Raw genomic sequence first — 19,532 nt, forward strand, 5'->3', positions numbered from 1 at the left:
AAAAATATCTGCAGCAAGGCCTATCTCCCTGTCATTTACAAAATGCTGCAAACACGGAAAATAGTTCATTTCTTCTCCGTCATTCAGTTTTCTCTTTCAAAGAAACACCTTTTTTGAAAGCCAAAACTTCATGAACAAGCTGAATGAAATGAGTTTCACTTCCTTGCAGAGGTTTATTCAGTGAGTTTAACTTCTCATATATGTCACTTAGGTATCTGACCTTTAATAAAAAGTCTTTGTCTAGAAAGCACTTCGCACTGATATGATTTTCTTCTTCCAGGCAAGATCAAATTTCTTGTCTAAGTTAAAAAAAAAGTGTGATAATACTTTTCCCCAAAGTTCAGCCTCCATATCATGGAAACATTTGTCTAAAAAATCAGCTTTCTGAGGACAAATTTTAAAAAATTTCACCACTTTTATGACATGATTCAGGTCATCACTCAAATGTTGTGGAGCAAGTGGATCTCTATGGATAATCCAATGGTTAGCAAATGGTTATTTTTGTTCTTTCACTTGACTCTGTTTCCTAGAAAAATATTCTGTTGGTTTGACCATGTCATTCTTATGAACACTTTCTAAATGATCCTTTAATTTGCTAGGTAGCATACATTCAAACCAAAGTCAAAGTAGCTATCATCGTATTTTACACACTTGCATTCCCTACCTTAATTACTACTTTCCTTGTTGTCTTCAGTAAGTTCTTGCTTCTAACTTCCACTTAACAAATTTAAAAACTTTTTATCGTTTATTGCCTTTATCAACTTTATAACAAAGTCACAACGTAATAAAAACTGGTTGAAAAAAACAGCCCCCACTGTTGGTGGTAACACATGATAGTTCAGCTTGAAGGTTATTGCTGCTTATGCAGGTTGGCCAACAGCTAAAGTAGAATTCCTCTGAGGCCACTCAGGCTGAAACCAGAAATGAAATTTCCCCCAACTGTCTTCTTTGCCACTAACTACAAAATAAATCCATGGCATCCCAGGGGGTCATTCACGGTGCACCAGGGTGCGGTGGCCCACAGGTTGAATACTACTGGCTTAAACAGTTTATCAACATTAACATCTGTGACTTTTATAGTAAAGGTGTAATATTTATGCTATGCTGCTGCTTCAGCTTCAGGTTCCACTCTCAGTTCAGAGCTATTGTCATAGTTCAGTTTATATGATACCTGACTAAAAAAATGTAGGCACTCAGAAGAGGGGAGGGTCTGTAATTTCATCGCAGGACAAGCTGACATTCTGAGCATCTGCCACAGAAATTAACTGCAGATCTTGCACTGTGTGACAGGGGAAGTCAAACAACATGTTTCAGATCCCAGCATATGCATCCAGGCAAATTGTCAGTGCCCTAATTATTTGCTCTTTGACCAGTGATGGCCCAGTCTTGTATCAAGGCAATGGTTGACAATAGCAGATTTTCCTGGCTGATCTAGACTCATGTGACTTCAACATGCATTGCATCTATTTTAACCATGTGACACATCTCGCTGATATATTACTCCTCATAGCAATTCACGTATATATCTTGTATATTCGGGGCCACCTTAAGAAGACATAATCTTTTACAGTATCCAGCACTACGTGCACTCAATGCAGAGGAAACTAATTTGATTTAGGATTTCTTGAAAAATCTGACAGTCCTGAATAAGACAACACCAACAAAGGAAAGAAAACCATCATAGCTAGGTTTCACATATCTCTTGGTAGGTCACAACTTTTAATGCATGCAGGTCAAAACAAATAGTGGATCTGTTCCGCATAAACATACAAGGGTGTAGAGCAGCCATTGTATAGTGCATGACTAAAGGTACATCATACCAGTATGATCAGATTTCTTTCCTAATCCATTCACATACTGAGTAAGGAAAAAATGACTGTCTGAGTGCCTCTGTACATCTTGTAACTTCACTTACATTTTTCTCATTATCTCTGTGTGAGATATATGTTGGTGACAGCATAATGGTCACACAATCATCTCTAAATACAGATTCTTTAAATTTATGCAACAAGATTTCATGAAATTTATGTTGTCTTTCTTCTAAGGAGCTCTACTGACCAGTTCAGGGTCTAATACAGTTTTTAGTCTGTAAACAGTTGTCTGTAGTGCGATTCTACAATGAGTTGGGTGATGACATCTGGTAGCTCAGAAATACAAGCCAAAATGTGTTGGCTTATAATACATTCTGCCACACAAGAACCTATTTTGTGACTTTTTTTATGAATCATGATATCCACAAAAGATGGGTTTCCATTTTATTTATTTCAATAGCAAAAGAAATGTTAGTATGGACAATGTTTAGATTTTCTAAGAATGACTCTGCTGTTATGGTCCCATGTGGTCAGACCATAAATATATTGGTTTTTTTATCTCAATAAACAAGTGGATTTCAGAATTATTGATTGAAGTACTTTCACCTTGCAGTCTTCCATGAAACGTGGGGCAAAGAGCTACCTGTAGCAACAGCATCAGTTTGTTCAAAATATTGGATGTTGAATGAAAAGTAAATCAAGGCAAGCATTTGTTTGTAGAATATGTGAGCTGAGCTGATATTGTGTTCCCATTTGGCTACCAGAGGGCTGGAAAGTGAAGCCACATGTTTTATTGTGTAGTATTTCAGATGTACAATAATGTTAAAATGGGGTAAAGAGAAATTCCTTGTATATCTATCTTTGGTAGACCATAAAGTCTCAGTGGGACAGTTACTTGTACCATTAGCCTCTATGTAAGATAGTCTGGAAGACTGCTGCAACTATATGTGATTATATCTATAACCTCTTCCCATTTGGAATCTGATTCCTATTGTTATGTATGAATATTGCTAGACCTTCTTTGCTGATTTTCCCCTTGTGATTTAATCACATCATTGAAGCTGAAAGACATATAGAAAACATTCTTATGGTAGGTTGCCCTCTAAGAGAAATTTACAGTTCTAGTGCCATTGCTAAATTTTGGGTGTTACTGAATTAAAAGCCACTCCACTGCAGCTGTATGTGAGGCAAGCAGGATAATATAGATGCACTGACATGTGATGTCACAAGTGAGCCTGTTTGTACACATAAAGTAGCTGGGCCAAGCTACACAATCATGGTGACATTCCAGAAAGGTCATGAAACTACAGGCCAGCCTGTGGAGTATTTCCACAATGCTGAGACACAGATGTGTTGGTTTCTATGTGCCAGGAAGCAATGTAACAGCACAGAAAGGTGTGCTATTAATGGCTATAAATACCATCTGTTTCTAGCACAGTTATGCACAGTCTGGCAGCACCCTCCATGACATCGGGTTCACGAAAGTGTCCATTACGCCCTGGGCCAGCCAGCAGCTGATGCTGGCCTGATGAGCTGTCCATCAGGCTCCAAGGCAGCACTGAAATTCTGCCTCAGAGGGCAGCAGTTCACAGCCAGGATCAAATTGCTGTCATCCTTCTGCACCAGGGTGTGCTTCTAACCCAGCAGTAGTGACCACCTGCAAGAATTCAGTGGACATACATGCCATTGCCACTGCTCACTCTGGACCACATTGTGCAAACTTGGGCATGCCCTGCCAAGTGAGGTAAACAGTGTTAGCAAAGCAGGACATAGATGTCAAATGGCCATCCCACTGCTGGGACCTTTTAATGTCACTGGAATTGCCAGTGGACCATGTGCCTGTAGAGGGCAAATGCAAAGGCATTGCAGCACTTTGGCATTGTAATGCAAGACTAAATAAAATATGTTATACCTTGCAGTGGAGTTTTCCTAGCCACTTCTGATCATCTCCATTGCCTCCACAACCTGCCACTCCACCACTTCTACACCATAGCGTCCCCACTCACCCCAGGTCATTATATTGTTGGGCTTATATATTACTAATGATTTGGTGTTGACATTTAGTCTGTGAAATAAAATCTGATATAACAAAGGAACATTAATTAATGGTTCATCTAACAACACTTTTAGGTCACAGTACCTTGTCAAGCATCCAAATGATGATAGTAGCTCTGGCTCCCAATACTTCAGTCTTGTTAAGATTCCATTCCACTCCAGCTAAGAGAGAAGTGATGTCATCCAGTATACTCACATCAGAACTGGAAATAAATAATAATCATTGTTATAATACAAGAAGATGTGAACTAATTTTAAAGTACATATCCAAAGACCCACCATGACACTGCCAGTATAATGCAATTATTTAAAAAAGTAGAAAAGCAAATTTTGATTACTCAATAATGAGCAAAGTCTATAAAAAGGTTTTTGTACTTTAATATCTTCTCTCCTGCTTTTTTCATGAGCTTCTCCTCAGCTCAACAAGCCACCTTCCTGAATGCTAACCTCCACCTCATTGATAGTACCACAAGTACCTACAAATCACAACAATATTTCCATTTCACCAGCAGCCACCCCTTGCACACCAAAAAGTCCGTTCCATACAGGTTGATTGCCATCAATGTCATGTCTGCATCAGTTAGTAGTCCCCTTCCCAGTATGATGAAGGTCTTGCCTTTTCTGACCATCCCTAGCTTCCACACTTTGTTAAGAAATGGATCTCTTATGCCTTATCTTCATATGCATCCAATACTCCCTGTGCATCTTCCGATTAGCCATGAGTAACTTGTTTTCAGGTATCCTCAAGGAGGAGGCGTGCAAGAGGGGTCACCTGCCCCCTCCTGGAATCCAGGAAATAGCTGTGTTTTCATTACAGAATTCTGTCACCGATTGCTGTGATCCCATCAATCTGAAAATTTAATGTTGACAAGCAGGACTTTAGCAATAACTATATATCTTGCATTTTCACTTGTTGGAAGGCTTTTCATGGGAAATGGAGTCATAAAACTATGAATTTTGCAGTCATAATGGCACAGTTGCACAATAATGTGACAAACTGGGTGGATCACCCTGGTTCAATCCTAGGCTGTTAAAAGTGGAGCCTACCAGACAATTTGAGGATGATTTTAGGAGGTTTCTCATATATCTCATTGTATACTGCCCCTGATTTAACTTCACCCAACCAACACAAAAAAAAACTCTGCTTTCAAAACACTTTTTTTTCAGCTTCAGTTACACAAGTCAACATTAAAAGAATAAAAAGCATTAAGATTATGATGAAAAAGGGATGTTTGCATATACAGTGCCTGACAAAAAAAGTGAAGCACCCGTAAGGTGAAAGGGAAACAAAATAAAACTTCATGGGTTGGGAGGCTATGTGAGATTATTTAAGTGATCATAAAATGGAAGTTAACCTAAAGGCAGAAACACTGCATCATCATCAGATACACACACAAAAGGTACAGAGATTTACTTTGCTAGCTTTCAGAATGGAATTTCTTTCTCAAGTTGTAGGAGAAACATGCATACAAACACACACACACACACACACACACACACATATGCACATGCCTCTCTCCCTAAATTGTGCTCATTTGACTGCCAGCTCTTTCCTAGCCCACGGTGAGTGTATTGGAGTGAGGTGGGGGTGCTGTGTGGGCTGGGTTGAGGGGTGGAGAGAGGTGGGAGGCAGGGACGGGGTGGGGGGGAGGGGGGAAGTGTCTAGTGGCTCGTGGGAGATTCGGGAGCTGTCCATGGGCAGCTAGGGGTGCAGGTAGAGGGGGCACATGACAGATCACTGAGCACTCGATTTCACAGACTAGGCGTGAGATGGCAGCACACAACTAGCTGACACATATTGGGTGGGGGTAGTAGGCAAGAGGTGGTGTAAAGAAAGGAACACACACACACACACACACACACACACACACACAAACAGACAAACAAACAAACAAAAAACACACTATATGGGGGGGGGGGGGCACAGCGAGCTACCTTGGGTTTAGGCCAGGGAGGTTTCTTGGTAGTTATGTGCTGCCACCTCATGCTCTAGTCTGTGAAATCAAGTGTGCTCAGCTGTCTGCCACGTGCTCCCTCTAACTGCATCCCTACCTAGCCCACGGACAGCTCCCCAGTCTCACACGAGCTGCTAGACACTTCCCCCCAACACCCTCCCTGCCTTCTGCTTCACTCCATCCCACACCACACCCCACACTGCATCCCCGTCTCAACCCAGTACACTCACAATGTACCAGAAAAGAGCTGACAGTCTAATGAGCACAATGTAGGGAGACAGGCATATGTGATAGGCTGTGTGTGTGTGTGTGTGTGTGTGTGTGTGTGTGTGTGTGTGTGTGTGTGTGTGTGCACGCGTGCATGCGCACGTAAGTGTATTTTCTACAGCTTGACAAAGGAATTCCATTCCAAAAGCTAGCAAAGTAAAGCTCTGTACCTTTTGTGTGTGTATCTGTTGATGACACAGCACTTCTGCCTTTAGGTGAGCCATCTCCTTTACTCCTAAATAATTCGTTATTCTCAACCAGAACTTAAAGTTAAATTTTCCAAAATACTTGGCAGTATGAACCCACTTATCAATATGACGCTGCACCCTTTCTGGCCTAGATGCATGCACTGATTTGGTTGGGAAGGGCGTCAAAAAGCCACTTATCATCTCCTGAGGCAAGCTGTCCCACTGTTGTAACTGGTCTTTGTCATTCTGGATACTGGCACTGGAATGGAATTGATGTCCAAGCTGGTCCAACATATGTTCTACTACGAACAGATCTGGTGATCCCATTGGCCACAGGAGTAGCTCAACAACTAGCATACAGCTTACAGAGAGACATTTGATGTGTGGATGTGCATTGTCCTGTTGAAAAATAATTCCATGATCATGTCACATGAGAGGCAACACATGAGGACGCAGAATGTCTGTAACATACTGTTGTGCTATCAGTGTCCACTCAATCACTACCAACTGTAACCTGAAGCCATATCTCATGACTCCCCACACTGTGAGGTCAATAGTAACACTGCTGTGCATCCAAAGCAATGAAAGAATGGGATCTCTCCCCAGGTCGCTGTCATACTTGCTAACAATGGTCATCTGAAGTAGTGTAGAACCATTATCATCACTGAAAACAAAGCAACACTATTCATCAGCAGACCATGCTTCCCAGTCATGGCACCACTCCAAACACAGCCATTTGTGTTGCAATGTTATTGGCAGCTTACACATGGGAACATAATCTCATATTCTAGCACTCTGACCAATAGTGCAGGATGACACAGAATGTTCCAGGTTCTCAGATGGCAGGAGCTGGTGTGAAGGGGCAGCAATGTGCTTGGGGCACAATTGGTGAGCTTCCCTTGTGGTGATCAGATGCAGTCGACTAAAACCTTGACAATGGATATGCCCATGCTCATGCTCCCATGCATTCCAACATCTGCCCACTGGCACATCTGAATGCCCAATGAATCTGGATACTGGATGATTTGACCAGCTGGCCACATTGGGACCCACAAAGAGGCACCTTTCTAACTCTGTCAGGTGCTGATAATGGTGCCTTACAAGAGTACACCGCATCTCTGTGTGCTTCACAGTGATCACCCAACATCTGATATTGTTCACGACCTCATATAACCTACCAGGCCTGGTATCAACACCGAACTCAAATAACACTAACACAATTTGGTGGCCATTCTACCCATCACAGAGAATTACAACTACAACCATTTACGTACCCACCAATAGTGTATGAAGTTACACTGACATCCAACCATGTGTTTTGGGTGCTTCACTTTTTTTGTTGGGCAGTGTATTATTGAAATATGCTTAACTATATATTTATATACAGGGTTTGGAACTTTAATAGTGGCAACTATTTACTTACAGCTCATACAAAATAGATATGTGTTTCAAAGTTTTACTGACCTTCAAAGTAGTCACCAGCATTGTGTATAACCCGCTGCCAATGATGTGGAAGTTGTAGGATACCCTTAGCAGTGCCAGTGGTGTTGACAGTTTGAGCAGCACGGTCTATTGCCCGACGAAATTGTAACAGTTCTGAAACGAATGCCATGAAGTGTTTCCTTCAGTTTTGAAATCGAGTTGAACTCGCGAGAGCTTAAGTCAGGGGAGTGCAGTAGGTGGTATAGCACTTAGCAGTCCCATCAGTCAAACAAATCAGTAACAGCTTGCACTGTACGTGCTTGAGCATTGTCCTAAAAAATTATTGCCAGGTCCAGCAGAAAGTGTCATCACATCTGCCTCTAAGCTGGTCGTAGGTTGTGTTCCAAAAATGAACAGCAAAGAGATAGAAGGGATGACACTTTCTGCTGGACCTGACCTTCATTTTGCAGGACAGTGCTCAAGAACATACAGTGCAAGCTGTTACTGATTTGTTTGACTGATGGGGCTGCTAAGTGCTATACCACCGAATGCACTCCCCTGACTTAAGCCCTTGTAAGTTCAACTTGATTTCTAAACTGAAGGAAACACTTCACGTCATTTGCTTCAGAACTGCTACAAATTCGTCGGGCAATAGACTGCGCCACTGAAACTGTCAACACAACTGGCACTGCTAAGAGTATCCTATGACTTCCACACTGCTGGCAATGGATTATACATAATGCTGGTGACTACTTTGAAGGTCAGTAGAACTTTGATACAAGTATCTATTTTGTATGAGCTGTAAACAAATAGTTTCCACTATTAAAGTTGCAACCCTTGAGTGTGTGTGTGTGTGTGTGTGACTTCTTTCAGCCGAACATATTTCCAACCTCAGTGAATGACTAGAGGGTGTCCGAGAAGGAATGGTCTGTTTAAAGGGATACAACAAGAGCAATCTTTTCAAGCAAAAAAGTCTAATAAACATGGGCTCTGAAATGCATAACCTAACCCTCAAATGGGCGCACCAGTTTTCATAACACCAGCAGCTGCATGACGTATTTTGTACACATGTAAAGATTAACCACCTTTATGTTATAAAGGTAAATCACAAGTTAATCTTAGTTTAATTAAACAACTATAAAATAAACTTATAACATATGAGCTAAATCACTGTTTAATTAAACAATAATAAAATAAAGTTTCATTGTATCACTTTGTTGTCATGTACATGTGTCACTTCACAGTAATGATCCCATTGAATTTATTAATCAGAAGAATTTTTATAAATGCCCAGTATGAAGATGCCACTTTAAAATGTTTTTTTGTAAAATTTATAATGTAAAATGTACTGACGGAGCATATTGCATCTGCTGGGGCTGAATGACTAACAAAGAATCAAAATTTTTGGATAAGCTTAAAATGTTTGTGATTTCTAATACAGAATACTACATCAACATTGCATTGGATCCCTGCCAAACATTTATCCGATTACTAATTACCTTGTAGGCAACCACCTCATTGTGAGATTGTGCTGCTAGCTCGAAATTGGGGTCATTTTCTTGCATCATTTATAAATTTTTCTCACCTAGCTCACTGTTTATTTTATATTACTGCTGATCACTTGGATGTATGCAACACGACTTATCACTATGTCAGCTGAAGCAATGATGAAGGAATAAGTACTGGCTCGCAATTTTAAAATAGCAGTGGACCAATAAAAGAGAAAGTTATTTGTGGTTGATGCACTTTATACACAGACATGCTCACTCGAGGTTTAACAGCTATGAGCACTTGTTCATCTTTGCTACTGTGAAACACATCTCTTCTATTGAATAAGTGTGCACAGCTCTTAAGATATGTAGCTTAGAGCCCATGTTTACTAGACTTTTTCACTTTGAGTGATCATTCCTGTCATATCCCTGAATATTGACCATTCCACCTGGGACACGCTATAAAATATTACAGACTCTTGCCCCCTCTTGAATAAATTTTTGTGCATATTCATGATACTATTCATTACTTAATACCAATCAGGACCAGAACAACTGAACAACAATCCCTGCAAGGGCCTCAACTACCTTGTGTCTTACCCTGAAACTCTCCTACTATCCTTTCCATCTTTCATACGGTGGTGTACCCTTACTCACCAAACATGTACAATATACTCCTGCTCCCAATCTTGACATTAAGGATCATGTCTCTATGGAAGACCCTGCTGCAAGGACTGTTCCATACATCAATCCATCCTTTCCTATTCCAGCCTAATCATAAGTGTAGGACATGCACTACTACTCGAAAAAATGGACTTTTATGGTGTTAAAGATAACAGCCGTAAGCTATTAAGATCATATTTACAAAACCGTAAGCAAGCCGTCTGTGTTGGGAAAGAAATGTCCAGTATAGAACAAGTTAAGGTAGGTGTTCCGCAGGGATCCGTGCTGGGCCCTTTCCTTTTCCTAATGATGATAAATGACCTGCCATCATTTATTAAATCCAGAACAGTACTCTATGCTGATGATACAACGTTTCTGAACAGCAGTAATGATCTTAATAGCCTTAAAACATGTGTTACAGTGACAATTGAGCAAGCTTCACTCTGGTTTAAAGCAAATGGGTTCTTGCTTAGTGAAAGCAAAACCCAGGAGATGGTATTTAGTTTAAAAGACAAGCTTCCATCAGATGATCCTAGTTGTGTTAAATTTTTGTGGGTATATTTGGGTGATAAACTTTCTTGGAATCCACATATTAAGTATATTAGTGGTAAATTGTCTAGGGTAATCTATTTGTTAAGGCGATTAATGCACTGCGTACCTAAAAATTATGTTACAAGTATCTTACTACTCATTTTTCCAAAGCATCATATCCTGTTGTTGTGGTCTTCAGTCCTGAGACTGGTTTGATGCAGCTCTCCATGCTACTGTATCCTGTGCAAGCTTCTTCATCTCCCAGTACCTACTGCAACCTACATCCTTCTGAATCTGCGTAGTGTATTCATCTCTTGGTCTCCCTCTACGATTTTTACCCTCCACGCTGCCCTCCAATGCTTAATTTGTGATCCCTTGATGCCTCAAAACATGTCCTACCAACCGATCCCTTCTTCTAGTCAAGTTGTGCCACAAACTTCTCTTCTCTCCAGTCCTATTCAACACCACCTCATTAGTTATGTGATCTACCCATCTAATCTTCAGCATTCTTCTGTAGCACCACATTTCGAAAGCTTCTATTCTCTTCTTGTCCAAACTATTTATCGTCCATGTTTCATTTCCATACATGGCTACACTCCATACAAATACTTTCAGAAACGACTTCCTGACACTTAAGTCTATACTCGACGTTAACAAATTTCTCTTCTTCAGAAACGATTTCCTTGCCATTGCCAGTCTACATTTTATATCCTCTCTACTTCGACCATCATCAGTTATTTTACTCCCTAAATAGCAAAACTCCTTTACTACTTTAGTGTCTCATTTCCTAATCTAATTCCCTCAGCATCACCCGATTTAATTTGACTACATACTATTATCCTTGTTTTGCTTTTGTTGATGTTCATCTTATATCCTCCTTTCAAGACACTGTCCATTCCGTTCAACTGCTCTTCCAAGTCCTTTGCTGTCTCTGACAGAATTACAATGTCATCGGCGAACCTCAAAGTTTTTACTTCCTCTCCATGAATTTTAATACCTACTCCGAATTTTTCTTTTGCTTCCTTTACTGCTTGCTCAATATACAGATTGAATAACATCTGGGAGAGGCTACAACCCTGTCTCACTCCTTTCCCAACCACTGCTTCCCTTTCATGCCCCTCGACTCTTATAACTGCCATCTGGTTTCTGTACAAATTGTAAATAGCCTTTCGCTCCCTGTATTTTACCCCTGCCACCTTCAGAATTTGAAAGAGAGTATTCCAGTTAACGTTGTCAAAAGCTTTCTCTAAGTCTACAAATGCTAGAAACGTAGGTTTGCCTTTTCTTAACCTTTCTTCTAAGATAAGTCGTAAGGTTAGTATTGCCTCACATGTTCCTACATTTCTACGGAATCCAAACTGATCTTCCCCGAGGTCCGCTTCTACCAGTTTTTCCATTCGTCTGTAAAGAATTCGCGTTAGTATTTTGCAGCTGTGACTTATTAAACTGATAGTTCGGTAATTTTCACATCTGTCAACACCTGCTTTCTTTGGGATTGGAATTATTATATTCTTCTTGAAGTCTGAGGGTATTTCGCCTGTCTCATACATCATGCTCACCAGATGGTAGAGTTTTGTCATGACTGGCTCTCCCAAGGCCGTCAGTAGTTCTAATGGAATGTTGTCTACTCCCGGGGCCTTGTTTTGACTCAGGTCTTTCAGTGCTCTGTCAAACTCTTCACGCAATATCTTATCTCCCATTTCGTCTTCATCTACATCCTCTTCCATTTCCATAATAATGTCCTCAAGCACATCGCCCTTGTATAAACCCTCTATATACTCCTTCCACCTTTCTGCCTTCCCTTCTTTGCTTATATCTGGGTTTCCATCTGAGTTCTTGATATTCATACAAGTGGTTCTCTTCTCTCCAAAGGTCTCTTTAATTTTCCTGTAGGCAGTATCTATCTTACACCTAGTGAGACAAGCATCTACATCCTTACATTTGTCCTCTAGCCATCCCTGCTTAGCCATTTTGCACTTCCTGTCGATCTCATTTTTGAGACGTTTGTATTCCTTTTTGCCTGCTTCATTTACTGCATTTTTATATTTTCTCCTTTCATCAATTAAATTCAATATTTCTTCTGTTACCCAACGATTTCTATTAGCCCTCGTCTTTTTACCTACTTGATCGTCTGCTGCCTTCACTACTTCATCCCTCAGAGCTACCCATTCTTCTTCTACTGTATTTCTTTCCCCCATTCCCGTCAATTGTTCCCTTATGCTCTCCCTGAAACTCTCTACAACCTCTGGTTCTTTAAGTTTATCCAGGCCCCAACTCCTTAAATTCCCACCTTTTTGCAGTTTCTTCAGTTTCAATCTGCAGTTCATAACCAATAGATTGTGGTCAGAATCCACATCTGCCCCTGGAAATGTCTTACAATTTAAAACCTGGTTCCTAAATCTCTGTCTTACCATTATATAATCTATCTGATACCTTTTAGTATCTCCAGGATTCTTCCAGGTATACAACTTTCTTTTATGATTCTTGAACCAAGTGTTAGCTATGATTAAGTCATGCTCTGTGCAAAATTCTACAAGGCGGCTTCCTCTTTCATTTCTTCCCCCCAATCCATATTCTCCTACAATGTTTCCTTCTCTCCCTTTTCCTACTGACGAATTCCAGTCACCCATGACTATTAAATTTTCGTCTCCCTTCACTACCTGAATAATTTCTTTTATCTCATCATACATTTCATCTATTTCTTCATCATCTGCAGAGCTAGTTGGCATATAAACTTGTACTACTGTAGTAGGCATGGGCTTTGTGTCTATCTTGGCCACAATAATGCATTCACTATGCTGTTTGTAGTAGCTAACCCGCACTCCTATTTTTTTATTCATTATTAAACCTACTCCTGCATTACCCCTATTTGATTTTATATTTATAACCCTGTGTTCACCTGACCAAAAGTCTTGTTCCTCCTGCCACCGAACTTCACTAATTCCCACTATATCTAACTTTAACTTATCCATTTCCCTTTTTCAATTTTCTAACCTATCTGCCCGATTAAGGGATCTGACATTCCACGCTCCGATCCGTAGAACGCCAGTTTTCTTTCTCCTGATAACGACGTCCTCTTGAGTAGTCCCCGCCCGGAGATCCGAATGGGTGACTATTTTACCTCCGGAATATTTTACCCAAGAGGACGCCATCATCATTTAATCATACAGTAAAGCTGCATTTCCTCGGGAAAAATTACGGCTGTAGTTTCCCCTTGCTTTCAGCCGTTCGCAGGACCAGCACAGCAAGGCCGTTTTGGTTAATGTTACAAGGCCAGATCAGTCCATCATCCGGACTGTTGCCCCTGCAACTACTGAAAAGGCTGCTGCCCCTCTTCAGGAACCACATGTTTGTCTGGCCTCTCAGCAGATACCCCTCCGTTGTGGTTGCACCTACGGTACGGCCATCTGTATCGCTGAGGCTCGCAAGCCTCCCCACCAACGGCAAGGTCCATGGTATTATTTTATGGGAAAACTCCACTTATGTGCATGATATACTATTGCTGCAAAATAAAGCTATTAGGATAATTACAGGCTCACCATACAAGGCTCATTGTAAACCTTTGTTTACTCAACAAAAAATCATGACAGTAATAAACCTATAAATTTATTACGTTTTAATCTACACAAAAAAGAACTTGCCTAAAGTAAAACGCAGGGCAAATATACATTGTTACAGCACTAGGACAAACAGCTCTATCTATACGCCCTACCACAGACTGTCAAAATCAGTTAACAGTTATGAACTTATGGGCCACAAATTATTTAACAAACTTCCACAAGCTATCCAAAATTTACCAGAGCAACAATACAAACAAACACTTTATGACTGGTTAGTTGTAAACCCATTCTACAATATAAAGGATTTCATGACCTGTGATATTAAACTGTAACGTTCTTAACAATTCTGTTCTTTTATAGCATGTAGTGTACTGTATTGTATTATGTGTATGACTTTGTCTACTGCTGTAATGGCTTAAAGACAATACAATTATTATTATTATTATGCCATCAGAAGAACAGTCACTTGTGAAAGTGGACACATCATTTGTCAATTTCCATTTAATTAATGTGCAACATTCTACATGGATATAACCACAAACAAATTATGTAGCTGAATGAATGGCTATTATCAAACTGTGGCCAGAGGCCAACCACCGGCCGGAGTGGCCGAGCGATTCTAGGCGCTACAGTCTGGAACTGCGCAACCGCTATGGTCGCAGGTTTGAATCCTGCCTCGGGCATGGATGTGTGTGATGTCCTTAGGTTAATTAGGTTTAAGTAGTTCTAAGTTCTAGGGGACTTACGACCTCAGCAGTTGAGTCCCATAGTGCTCAGAGCCAGAGGCCAACCAGAACATTAAGTGTCTGGCTTCAGATGCTGGCTGAAAACCTCCATCATCCTGATATCACTCCCCCCCCCCCCCCCCCCCCCCCGTTTTAATGCTCACCCCTTCATTACGAAATTCTCTGAATTTTCCAGGTGGTGACTGTCTGTGCAATATATCCTTTGTTCCCATAGTGCCTGTGTGTGTGTGTGTGTGTGTGTGAGAGAGAGAGAGAGAGAGAGAGAGAGAGAGAGAGAGAGAGAGAGAGAGAGAGATACCTATGATCATGATACATGCTGCTTTCAACATACCATTTGTCAGTTCACTGACTTTATTTTTAATTGTGACAAATTGCATATGTAAATTAATTGATGTATGGGTTTTCCTATTTGAATAAATATCTGTGTAACTGTGATAGGACGTACCTGGCCATTAATGCAGTGGAAACTTTTTTATTAATCATTTCCTGAGTCTCATTTACAAGATTTTCTTTGACGATTCCATTAACAGTCCACAATTTGAGTATGCTCTGATACAAACATTCATTAGGTATTGGTATACTGTCAATGTCTATAAAGTCAGAAAAGGCACTCAAGTCAATACCCTCTGTTCCTTCAAACCACGTATTATACCTGAAAAAGACAACAGCTTCAGAAATCACACCGTCATCTGTATAGAATTAACAGTAACACAGTAACAGAAATAGCCGGCCATTGTGGCCGAGCGGTTCTAGGCGCTTCAGTCTGGAACCGCGTGACCGCTACGGTCACAGGTTCGAATCCTGCCTCGGGCATGGATGTGTGTGATGTCCTTAGGTTAGTTAGGTTTAAGTAGTTCTAAGTTCTAGGGGACTGATGACCTCAGATGTCAAGTCCCATGGTGCTCAGAGCCATTTGAACCATTTGAGCCATTTACATAAATAAAGTAAATGTTGTATTTTACTTGTAAATGTTGAATTTAACCATGTACTACTCTCTAACTTACAAAACAAGAAACCTACTGGCGTGTAACATACAGTACACTTTTTCTAAAAATTAAAATTAATTCTTAAATGCAAAAATGATAAACATGAATTGTAAGCTCCTGTAATATAATAAAAAATAGCTATTAGCTCTCATCATGAAAGCACAAGGTAAATGTGGAATGTTGTGCCAATACCTTCCTAGTGGGATTCACAACATGTGGGCAGACAGGCCAGCTTGCTGCCTGAAAAGTCTGATGTGTGGCATGGGAATATGGTAAGGTGACATGATGCAATCCAACAGTCTGTCACAATGAAGTGCTTGACTTATCACATGCCATGTTGGCTGGGCCCCTCTATGTGACTGGCAGTGGTGCCTTGTCGAAATAGGACTCCAGTGAACCAGTACAAATAATAGCCATTCTGGCCTAACAGTATTTGTCATCGACTGTTGCCTACACTGAGATTGCCCCCAATGGCACCCTTCACCCAATCTCAGTCATCCAATCTCATCTACAACTAGTCGGTACCTCCAAGAGTTGCTGCTCTATTGGCCGTGATGGGGTATAAACTGGCACCATATGGCTTTGGCCTACTTTAGGCTGACATCAGCTAACTCCTGTGTGACTCGAAAGGGACTTTCATTTGCATATTGCACCTGAGTGCCTCCCACACCTGACCTCCTGCCAGACTACTGATGCTGCACTCTTTGCCGAGGTCACAGATTCGGAGCACCACTACACTGTCGCCTGGCACTACAGACCATGCCTGCCAACACCTGTCACTGCCAGTTGGCACGTCCAGTGTGGGTGTCTGTGTTGCATCAGCACCACTAGGACATGGTTACACTGCACCGTTGTGCTTTGCTGAATGGGGGAGCTAATTCTGCCACCACATCCTGCCATTTGTTTCCCTGGGTAGACATTACTGCCCAGGCTCAATAATGCTGCCATCCACAGCAACTGAATGAATTTTGCTGGATAAGATATGTTGTTGATCCACTGCTCGTAAGATTCCACAACAGCCAAGGAATTGGTTCTTTACATCTTCTGCCCAGACAACCATCCTGAATTGACTTCTAACATTTAACAGTATTAATAAGGCTCAGACTATCCTTGCACTGTAATAGGAAGGATGATCAAGAAATGAAAGATTTTTGGAGGATAATACAATTGGGAGGTGGGGGAAAATAATAATAGAATTGTAATGATTCTGGACTTGGTACCTAGGGAATAACTAATCAAAGTTAAAAATTAGAGTGAGCATGAGACAAGAGAGAGAAGGTAAATACAGAACTGCAGAAGATGACCAGTGATTATTTGGCAAAAAGTAAGATGAAACTGGATTCAGAGTAAATCAAATTGTATGTTGAATCACCTCCAGAAAGATTTGCACCTATTTTCTTAAATGTTAGTTTCTATCATTTCTGAAAATAACATTATACTATGACGCTTTCTAGCTGACATCTTGCTGAAGTCTTCCAATCATCTTCTTCCGGCTTCTTTCAGTCTTTTTTTAGTTAATTTTTCTGTCCTTGTATCTCACTTCTGCCTATTTCACTTGCTTTATTTGCACCAGCTGCATGCAACTGCTCGTCTCTAACGACCTCATTGTTGAGGGGATGTTAAACCTTAATCTTCCTTTTGCACATAACTGCATCTTGCAGAGGTTTGTTACCATTCCTTTTTACCTTGCCCACAACTGTGTTGTAAGATCAGTTACACCAGTGCACATTCACTACTTCCTTCAGCATAAACTGTACTCTGGGATCTTTCTCTAAAGTGATGCTGTCATTTACCACTCTTTAGCTGAATCTCACATCAAAACCTTTCCCCAGGTTCCTGCCACACCGTTCAACAGAAGCAGAAAACACACATCTGACTCAGTCATTGTCAGCTCTGGCATATTTAACATATTCACTCTTTCCATTATACATTGATTCAAGACAAATCAAAACAAAACTTCAAATGTAAATCATTCAGTACATTTGGTGAAAACTGTTGCATGGGAAATGCTGTGAGATGATGTGATTAGTCCTTATGAGCATTATTCCCTGTTACAGGCCTGCTGTGAGCAAAGAGAATATTGTCACGTAGAGGAAGGTGTAAGTAGATGAATGACGAACACTAACTTCACTTAACAAAGGTTTATTCAGCACTTGCACGCACAAGAGCGCGGAGCGAACTGCCTCCGGCCAGAACACATATGGTATTCTTACGGCTACAGAACATTCCAGTACAATGATTCTTGCCATTTGTGGATACTTCTAGAATGTATTCGAACCGAATATAGAAATTAAAATTTTATCGATTCAGGTGAGTTTTAAACTCATTACCCTCCATGCAACAATCTAGACTCATAACCACTACACTACAGCGACTGCGCTACTCGGATTCTGCTGTGACATTGCTCCCTGCTTAAGAGAACAGCATTTCGGTGTTACGTCGTCCTAGTCCGGGAGCGAGTCATCGGTCCTGCATACTCCGACTCCAGATGACTGATGTTCGCCCTGGCGGTGATCTTCTTAGAACTTCCCTTGCCGCCATGTTCTTCGTTACCTTTCCGCTTCTTACCTGTCGCGTGGACGTGGACCGTATCTCTGATCTTTCATCGTCTTGTGTCGGGGTCGAAATCTTCAACTTCTTAAGTAACATCAGACAACTGCCTTAGGGCACGGTGTTTTAATACAATATCTTCTACGATATATTTGGCTACTTCGAATGCTTCGGCTGTTCTCACGGCTTTTATAATGACATAACACATCAGATAATCAGTACAAACAATAATCCATCTATTGCCACTAGCAGACGTTGGAAATTGTCCGAGGAGGTCGCTGGAAAGGCGTTTCGGCTGGTGGAATTGGTATGAATCGGTCAGGTGGTTTCTGAGGAACTGCCTTTCTCTTCTGGCACTCTCGACAGTGCGAACAGTATGACGGACACTCCTAAATAAACCTGGCCAGAAAAATCTCTTGCGGATCCCATCGTGTGTCTTAATAACTCCTAAATGTCCGGCCTCAGGTGTGTCATGAAATTTCTGTAGAACATCTAAGCGCATGTATTTAGGAATCACTGGTTGCCACCTCTTTCCAAACGGATCAAAGTTTTTCTTGCAAAGTAATCCATTAATTACCTTAAATTATCCTTTCACACCCTCTGACCGATTTAGGGCAAGCATAATTTGGGACAATTTGAGACATCTTGGCGTCCTTCTTCTGCTCAGCAGAGAGATCCTGGAGTGCAGCGAGACAGTCACTATCTTCATCAAAGTCTTGATGGTCTTGCACAGGGTTTCCTGAGAGACAGTCGGCATCTTGGTGTTTTCTTCCACTTTTCTACACTATGGTATGTCGTATTCTTGAAGACGTAGTACCCACCTGGCGAGTCGTCCTGTTGGATCCTTGAGACCTGTCAAGCAACTAAGTGAATGATGGTCTGTAACAACTGTGAATGGACTTCCATAGAGATACTGTCGAAATTTGCATATGGCCCAGATCACAGAAAGACATTCTCTTTCTGTAGTTGAGTAGTTTCTCTCGGCTTTTGTAAGTGTCCTAGATGCATAGGCTATATATAACCTTCTCTTATCCATTCGAAATTTACACAAGAACAGCACCGATCCCATACCCAATGGCATTTGTGTGTAATTCTGTAGGTGCTCTCTCATCATACAGACCAAGTTCAAGGTCAGTCGTCAGAGCTTTTCGCAGCATATCTTGTTGAGCACCACCCCAGATAAATTTAGCATCGGCTTTTAAGGGGGGCAGGACGTCAAACGGACCGACTTGGAGTAGGAGAGGCACCACAGGACATTTTAATTTGCACTGTCTATAGTTTTACAAATAAATTCATAAAACTTTGTCG

General features: G+C 41.0%; 1 protein-coding gene across 1 annotated transcript in view; it reads right to left on the reverse strand.

Moving 5' to 3' along the window:
- The window catches only part of LOC126248348 (patched domain-containing protein 3-like), a 700,291-nt gene that overhangs the window by 284,506 nt on the left and 396,253 nt on the right, over positions 1-19,532 (reverse strand). The window contains exons 4-5 of the mRNA XM_049949258.1: positions 15,134-15,340; positions 3,952-4,069 (exon numbers count right to left, since the gene is read on the reverse strand). Of these exons, the coding sequence (XP_049805215.1) occupies positions 3,952-4,069; positions 15,134-15,340 (325 nt within the window). The remainder of the gene's footprint in view (positions 1-3,951; positions 4,070-15,133; positions 15,341-19,532) is intronic.

Source organism: Schistocerca nitens, chromosome 3, assembly GCF_023898315.1.
Source record: "Schistocerca nitens isolate TAMUIC-IGC-003100 chromosome 3, iqSchNite1.1, whole genome shotgun sequence".
NCBI classification, from domain to species: Eukaryota; Metazoa; Arthropoda; class Insecta; order Orthoptera; family Acrididae; genus Schistocerca; species Schistocerca nitens.